This window comes from Lactuca serriola, chromosome 8, assembly GCF_051521515.1.
Source record: "Lactuca serriola cultivar US96UC23 chromosome 8, Lser_US96UC23_V15, whole genome shotgun sequence".
In the NCBI taxonomy this organism is placed as follows: Eukaryota; Viridiplantae; Streptophyta; class Magnoliopsida; order Asterales; family Asteraceae; genus Lactuca; species Lactuca serriola.
Genome location: NC_136415.1, coordinates 204341728 through 204350723, shown reverse-complemented (window position 1 = coordinate 204350723; position 8996 = coordinate 204341728). Strand labels below are relative to the sequence as shown.

Sequence of the window (8996 nt, the reverse complement as noted above, 5' to 3'; positions counted from 1 at the left end):
CTGACTACCTGCTCATGGTAGATCATTTCCTCACGGCAGACATGTTGCCTGATACTCTGGTGGAAAATCGACATCAATGCCAACCCGTAGGGTTTACTCTTAAACCCAAAACTGAAATCTCACGCCTCTCCTACTTCCCATAAGAAACATAAATAGAACCCAACAAGTCACAAAAGGTGACATCTCCTCCATCGGCTGATTGCTCACTCAGACCGCAATCCCCCATAAATGCCTTCTCTACTAATCCCTGAGTCTTGCGACTACATCTGACATCTTACCAAGGTACTCTGATATGCTCTCGACCTCCCTCTCAAGGGATGCCTCATAGAACTCATTCATGGCCCTCAGGCCTAAAACCCCATCGCGTCCAAACTCCACCAGTCAATCCTTATCGGACAAACGGAGAATCACAAGCATCATTTGCTAAGAACCATGGTACTCAGGCGCTGACATCTCTTCTCAATCTGTTACAAGGCATGGCACCCGAACTATAACATCACCCCTCAAACTGCTAAGATGCATGGTACTCGAACCATGGCATCACTTCCTAGTCTGCTCTGATGTATGGTACTCGAACCATCACATCACTACTCAATATGCTCTCAAACCATAACATTAGTCCTCAATCTGCCCCGATGTATGATAATCAAATCATAACATCACTCCTCAATCTGCTCTGATGTATGGTACTCAAACCATAACATCAGTCCTCAATCTGCTACGATGCATGGTACACGAACCATAACATCACTCCTCATTCTGCTCCGATGTATGGTACTTGAACCATAACGTTACTCCTCAATCTGCTACTCAGAACCTTCAGAATACTCCCTGTATTGAGTATGCGTCCTCTGCTTTCGGTAGTACGGGCCCATACTACCTGCCACATCTACCCATACTTTCCACACAGACCATTCCAGAGCTCCTAAGTAGCTGCTCAACCTTCTCGTTCACTAATTCCGCCACGAGTGCTCGCTGCTCAGCGAAATGTTCTACTCCGCCAGCATACTCATTTGGCTAAGGTTACTCCCTCGGCTCTTCCTTGGTCCTCCCACTTTTCCGCCATCATCTGCTGAAGAGCTCCTAATGATGTCAACCATTTACCTCCTGAATATCGTCATATTCACTTGGTAGCTGACTCCCATCATTGAGAGTTCCACAAAGCACGAAGCAAGCAGCATTCGGGCATCGAAGAATACATATAACTCACCCTGGGTGATAACTTCGCTTTCTCTGCACATTCTCAAAAGTACCACCGAACTCTGCAACTCTACCCCTCGTGCGTTCTAACCACTCTTTCGATAAGCACCACAATACTCATCTAGGCATCTCTCCTAGATTACTCCTCTACTCAAATTTCTTAAAAGGATTCCAACTGAATACTCTCACTCATACTCAAAAGCACATCACATATAACAACAACTCCTAGGCTAAGGCATCACAAATCAGGCCACTCTAGTCCTAAGGTATGAAACACCTAGCCTGTCTCTAGCATGCATAATATCTCATAAAATGTATCGTAACTATCTCATAACACAAAAGTAAGGGTATTTTGGGAAATAACCGTTCGGGCTCTGGCTGATTGTACACACTGCTCTTTCTCACTTTCTCATTGAACTCTTATTCACTTTTAGAAAATCATTTCTTTAAAAACTCTTCTTACTTCCTCAGTTTGAGTCCAGATTTACCCGAAGGTGCATCCGAATCCCTCAAACCAAGGCTTTGATACCAACTTGTAACACCCAAATTTTCAAAACAAAATTTTCACTTAAATTCGCTTATCTCTTTAACACTTTTCATAAAAATCTCATTTTTATTTAAATTACAATACATGACTCTTTTGTTCAATCAATTGATAAACCAGGATCCTCAAAACAAACGCTTCCTCTGGTGTGTACAATCGAGCCGGTGCCGTCCCGTGATCCTGAGGAAACCTAAAACACATAACACAAAACACTGTAAGCACGAAGCTTAGTGAGTTCCCCAAAATACCACTCTAACACATATTAGCCACTTGAGGCTATAACTTTGTTAACCCTCTGGTCAGTGTGTCTCAGTGGGACCCTCTAGTCCCAACTCTCTGTGGACCCCCTGGCCCTAACTCTGTGGACCCAAAGGTCCTAACTCTGATAACTCTGAATCATGCATATCACATATCACACTAAATCTCATAAAATAAATAGCATACAGATACACTGGCACATAACTCTAATCCTAACTTTGTGGACCCTCTGGTCCTGGCTCTGTTGACCTTTCGATCCTAACTCTGATATACACACAACATAAATCACATAGAATAATGCAGTGCCAGACATCAGATATATAGCATACAATAACTCTGTCACTTAACTCTGTTACCACTCTAGGTAAAGTATAGTGAGAAGACTCACCTCAAGCGAAGTAGGATGAACTCTCGTGCTCAACGTCCCGACCTGGCCTCCTCCTAGTATTCAAATAACATCCCTGATCAATACTCTCTCATTGTCTCAGCTCTAAAGATTGGGTAGAAGACCATTCTACCTTCCCTGAACTCTCTTAAGTCAGTCTTAACCAAAACCCTAAAGTCAACGGAACTCAACGGTCAAACTTTGACCCGACTCGTCGAGTGCACATGGGCGACTCGGAGAGTCCACATGTGACCACTGAATCCTCCTCCTAGCCTTGCTTGACACGTCGAGCCAACCCCTTGCTAGACGAGTTACACCTGGTATGAATCGCGGGGCCACCCCGACTCGACTCGCTGAGTCCTATTATGAACTCGGCGAGTTCTGCCTTAAACTCCAGTCCTCTATTTCCCTCTGACTCACCGAGTCATTCCCCTAACTCGGCAAGTTACTCACTGAGTGAACTATGGGAAAACCCTAGCCCTACTCGTCGAGTCTGTTCTTGGGACTCGGCAAGTTCATGCCATGATCAAGCTCAAATGACCTCTTGAGGTTAGACCCGTTCCTCTAACCCATAGATCTGGCCTCCTTAAGCAATATAAACACGTAAAGTCTGGATCTTGATGCCCATGCAAAGACCCAATGGCTCTATTTGAAGAAATGGCCTCAATATGTCCCCCTAAGCTCATTATACCCAAAGTCACCCCGTAAAGATCAAGGAGTTAAGGTCTCTAGACCTCTTTGGATCCATATCCGAAGCCTCAACACAAGAAGGGACCAATTGCACCATCATTCACACTCTAAATGGGCTAGAAACCCTAACTCTCAAGGATTAACACCCAAAACTGAAGAAGGATCGAATATATACCTCAATATGAAGTCCTTAGGCTATGAAATCCACAGAATAGCACCCTCTTCAGCCCTTGGTCACCTTCTTCTTGCAAAGACACCCACACAAGGATAAAAAATGGCCTCTTCTTCCTCACAAACGCTCTAGATCGCTTAGGGTTTCACTCAGGGGCCTGGTAGCCGCAATTGGTGGCTATAAGCCCCTTTAAATAGGTCTCAATCCCCGGGAATTAGCGCTTCATTAAACAGCGCGAACTCACCGAGTCCACCACTCGACTCGCCGAGTCCGGTCATTAACGCGGATGGAATTCGCGACTCCACTCGGCGAGTCTAAGCATCAACTCGCCGAGTCCCTCCAAAATAAAGAATAAATAATGCACCTGGGAATCCGGATGTTACAAAAAGCAACTAAAGGAATCTCCCATGTTTTCGACGACCACCCTTGGATTCGGTTGTCTTCCTTCGACCACACCACGAGAGACCACCCTTCTTTCGACCAAATGCGTATTTTTGAATTTGTTGTTCATGTTTTTCCATTCAAAACTGAGATTTTCGATTTGTTGAGATTTTCAATTTTTTGCTGAGATTTTCTGAGTTTTATGCTCCCTCTTTTTCCATTTTTACTAAGGTTTATGGGTTTTTTTGTTGTTGATGTTGATGTGTTGTGATTTTTGTTGTTGTTGTTGTTGTTGGTGTGCTCTTATTTTGTTGTTGTGATGTGCTCTTATTTTGTTGTGGTGATTTTTTCAATTCATGTGCTCTTTTCAATAGTAGGGGAATTTTGGATCATTTGAAGGAGATTGTAGCCAATGTTCCTGTGTTATTTTTTCTAGACATTTTCAGTTCATGTGTTCTTTTGTGGGTTTAAATAATGATCATTTTCAGACCATGAAGTAATTAACACCAAATTAACATCATTTGAAGGAGATTGTAGCCAATGTTCTGACTATTTTTTGTGAATTTTGGATGAAGTCTGAAGAAAAGACAATTCCATTCTGTTTGATTGAGATTGAAACTAATGTCAGCAATTGTCCATCTAACGGTACCTATGTTTTACAAGCCATCTTTAAATGATTGTAATTTGGATGATTTCTTTTTCTCAGATTACAACCCATTAGGGTGGGACTTATTTGGTTCGGAACCGAAAAACCTGAAAACCAAATTGAACCGAAATCGATTTCCGACCAAACCATATTCAAATTCGTTTTTGGTTTGGTCGAAGACCAAACCGAATTGTGAATTTGGTTTTTGGTTCAATTTTTGGTCTCATGAAGTTTAAATCGAACCGAACCGAAAAAACCAAAATTCATAAGTGAATTAACTAAAAAATATATTATATATTAAATAAAAATATTAATTATAAAATAAAAATCATTTTAGCTCAGTTACTCTTTTACCAATGTAGGGTTCACTTAAATGACTTGATCACTTTTCACCGTTCAATCCCTCACGAAATTCCGATCGTCAATGTTTTTATTTTAGTTTGGAACTTGGAACTTGAAAGTAAAACTTTATGATACTAACTAGTACTAGTGGATTTTATCATTTTATGTATGAAACTTCAGATTTTTTTTGGTATGAAACTTTAAATTTTTATTTTTGTAACTTTAGGTTTCTATGTTAAAAACATTGTAATTTATGTTTGGAAAATTGCAAAACTATTTTTTGAAAGTTAATATCTGGTTTTATCGGTTCCCAAACCGAACTAAACCAAACCGAATTAGAATTTGGTTTTTGATTTGGTCTAGAGAATTTGAATTTAGTTTGGTTTGGTTTTTATATTGGACCATTTTTTTTTCAAACCGAAGAACCCATAAACCGAATCGATTCCCACCCTACAATTCCAAATCCGTTGCTAAATAAATGCTTTAATAATTGTGATCATGTTATCGAAGGGTAAAGGACATAAAAAAATATTGATCTTTTGTGATTATTTATTGACTAGTTGTGAGACCCGTATATTATACGGGTTGATTAAAACAAAATGTTAAGTATGAATGATTAAATAGAAATTTTATTTGAATTTGAAATTGAAATAAATGAAAATTATCAGAAAAAAAAACATGCAAAAAATAAATAAATTAAAATTATGTATTTAGTGTGTACTAAACGGGTTAATTATAATAAAATGTTAAACATAAAGGTTTAAACTGTAAATTTATTTGAAATTGAAATTGAAATTTAAAATTTAAAATTAATAGTCAGTATGGTAGGTTTAATTTATGGAAACTAAATTAATGATATATTGAAAATGAAAATTAAAGTAATGATAATTGGAAAATAAATATATCTCAAATTATGACAAAATGACATGTAGCTAATTTTATGAGAGAATGACATGTGGTAAAATCATTTTTATTTATTAGGGTAGAAGAGAAGATTGTTACACATGCTTTAATGACTGTGATCATGTCATAAAAGAATTATTATAAAAATATTATTTAAGAGTAATATAGTTACTTTGTACTGTCAATAAGATATAAAATCAAACAAGTATTTAGTTAACTAAGTCAGAATATTTAATCTAATTAGTTTCAAACTCAGTTATTCTTAACCCAATCCGTAACAATCAAAAAAACCCAAAATTTATCCATTTTTAAAATTTATATTAAAAATGCATATTATCACATACCAGTATACCACATTGACGATTTATGTAATTTTATCTTTGAAATATCATTCAAATCAAAAAAACATTAATCATTAAAAAAACATTAATAAGATGGAAAACTCTATGGATACTTCACGCCCAGCCGTTAGATTTAATCGAGAAGTCGCTACTAAATTCCCGATAAGGCTAAAACTGTAAATTCGCCACAACCGGTCAAAATTAGATTCTCCGTTTCGTTGACAACAATGACGTGGCTTTTCATTACCACTTTTACCCCTTTTCCGTAAAAGGCTTTTATATATATATCCAATAGCTTCCAAAGGTTTTAGAGGGTTTAGGGTTTCGTTAATCTCCTCCGATTTGGGGGTGTGTTTCAATTTCTCCTGTTAGCTTTGCTCTGCTTTGAAATCGAAGAAGTAATGGCTGTCGATGGTGCTAGGAAATCGGGAACTGTGAAGTGGTTTAGTGATACCAAGGGTTTTGGTTTTATTACTCCTGAAGATGGCGGCGAAGATCTGTTTGTTCATCAGTCTTCGATCAGGGCTGATGGTTTTAGGAGTCTAGGTGATGGTGAGACGGTGGAGTATGTGGTGGAGAACGGATCTGATGGCAGGGCGAAGGCTGCCGATGTTACTGGTCCCGAGGAGGGGCCTGTGCAGGGAAGTAGCCGTGGAGGCGGCGGTGGCGGGGGCGGACGTGGAGGAGGCGGTGATCGTTACGGTGGTGGAGGCGGCGGTGATCGTTATGGTGGAGGAGGCGGTGATCGGTATGGTGGTGGCGGATATGGTGGTCGTGGAGGACGTGGTGGTGGTGGATACGGAGGTGGAGGCGGCGGGAACGCATGTTTTAAGTGCGGCGAGGCTGGACATATGGCTAGGGATTGTGATCAGAACGGTGGAGGCGGAGGTGGTGGTGGCTACGGTGGTGGACGTGGAGGATACGGCGGAGGTCGTGGTGGCGGAGGTTACGGTGGCGGGGGTCGCGGAGGCGGAGGTGGTGGCGGTTGTTACAACTGTGGAGAAGATGGTCACTTTGCTCGTGAATGTCCAACTGCTAGTAACCGTTGATCTGAAATCTGAATGGAACTGGTAAATTACATCTGTGTTTTCTACCATTAATTTGCTTCTTATTTTTCTGTTTTTTTTTGGGTTTTTTGTGATTTCTAATTTCTATGTTTAAGAATCCCTTGTTGAACCATTTGGCAAATGTTTTTAGTTCTCTTATATGATAGTTTGTTCCGTTTTTGGTGCTTGATCATGTTTTTGTTCTTCAAATCTGTAGTTCATGTTCTCATGATTTTCCTTTTAAACTTCAAATTTGATCTTTTTTTCAAGACTTATGCACAAGTGGTTGGGATAAAGATTAACTGAAGTGGGGTTTTATCATCTTTGATTGATATTGAGCAATGGATATGGTTGCATAATATGTGTGCCACGTTTTTAATGTATAAATATCTCCATATCATTTGTAACCAAGCTTATCTACAATTTGAAATAAATAATATAAAGAATAAAGGTATCTTTTAAAACCCTTGATGAACTTGAAATTGGTTTTTTAGACAAAATCAAAAACTTGAAATTAAAAGTGATTATCTTTTTAAGTACAATTTCAATGCATTAACACATTAAGATGCAAGTAATCTATTCACGATTGGACACCGAAACCAATAACACGAGTGTTTAAAAGATTAATTTCCATAACTTAATTTCAGCAATTCGGTCTTCAGGTTTAAAAGCTGTATTTCATCTTTTAATTAGAAATTAGTGGAGCAAACAAAAAAGCCAGCTTCCAAGCTAACCACATCCTTTTTTGTTTTTCCTTTCGATCCTATCTTGGAGAACTTGTCAATGGGAAATCCTTCTTCATTTTGGTACTTATTCGATTTGGCATATTTTCTTCCCTTGTGAGTTAGATAGAGAGAAAGAGTTAAGAGGGAGAAAGTGAGTGAGATTGAAGCAGGTTCTTCCCATGTGAATATCTGGTGTGTTTAGATGATCCAAGAAATGTTGTATTTTTATTTATAAACAACATCAAGTTCAATCGGGAAAGCGAAAAAGTTATGAGGGAGATATTAAATCCGACTCAGACGAAGGAATTGTAATTACAAATGGATTGATTGGTCCATTTCTCCTCTTATTTGTATGTAAACTTTTGTTTTCTCCTGTTTTTCCTCTACCTTCTAGTATCTTGCTAGGCGGTCGGTGGCGGGGTTTTTAATATATTTGCCGGTTCCAAAAAAAAAATTGATCAAAGTCTCCGGTCTCCAGATTTTGGTGGTAGATGGTGGTGGTGGTGGTGATAAAGTTCTATGTTTTAATTTTGTTATCTTGAGTTGGAGGTAGTAAAGAGGAGACATTTTTTTTGACTTACAAGCATTGTTAGGAGGTTACCAAGTGAGTGAGGCGGCCCATTTTAAAACGTGTTTAGTTCCTATTTTAAAAAATTAACCTGTGATGCATAAAATGACTAAAATGCCCTTTGTAATTTCTTTTTCATTTATTTTTGACATTTACATTCTTTTTAATTATTAATAAATAATTTAATTAATATTATGGGTCCACCTAACTACCGCCATCACTTGAAATCTGCACCACCACCAGAAACTTGCACAACTACCATCGGAAATCTACCATCACCTTGTCCAACCTAACTCCCCGGTTTAAGGCTCAAGACCACAACCTTGCTTCCATCAAGCCACCTGTTTCACCTCCTCCTTAGACCACCTGTTTCACCTCCTCCTTAGACCACCTGTTCAATGCTTAAGGCCACCACCACCACCCTCCTTTACAAACACCAATAGACCAAGAAAAAACCCATTCGAACGACTGTCATCGTTCCATCATCACTACTAGAAAAACCCACATCCACCCCCAAGCACCACATCTGCTACCTCCATTGTTATCGACTACCGCCGGCCAACAAAACTAAAACAAAAATATGATGTAACAATCTTAGAAAAACCAAAATCTACTTAGAATTAGGGCAAAATTAGTTTGATTAAATCCAAAACTCAAGATCATTTTGCTCAAATATAATTTGAAGAAACACAACCCCTAAATTAGAGTTTGAAGTTGGGTTTACTATGGTGGTCTTAAGAGAAATCGACCCCCCCCCCCCCCCCCCCCCCAACGACATACAACCCCTCACATACT

The 8996-nt window shown here is 39.0% G+C and overlaps 1 protein-coding gene across 1 annotated transcript; it reads left to right on the top strand.

The window, feature by feature from the left end:
• The first annotated feature begins 6155 nt into the window (after nt 1-6155).
• LOC145068616 (cold shock protein 2-like) lies at nt 6156-7095 on the top strand. The gene has a single exon (XM_079015608.1). It carries the CDS (start codon nt 6264-6266, stop codon nt 6909-6911), a length of 648 nt encoding a protein of 215 aa, XP_078871734.1. The 5' UTR covers nt 6156-6263; the 3' UTR covers nt 6912-7095.
• The last annotated feature ends 1901 nt before the right edge of the window (nt 7096-8996 follow it).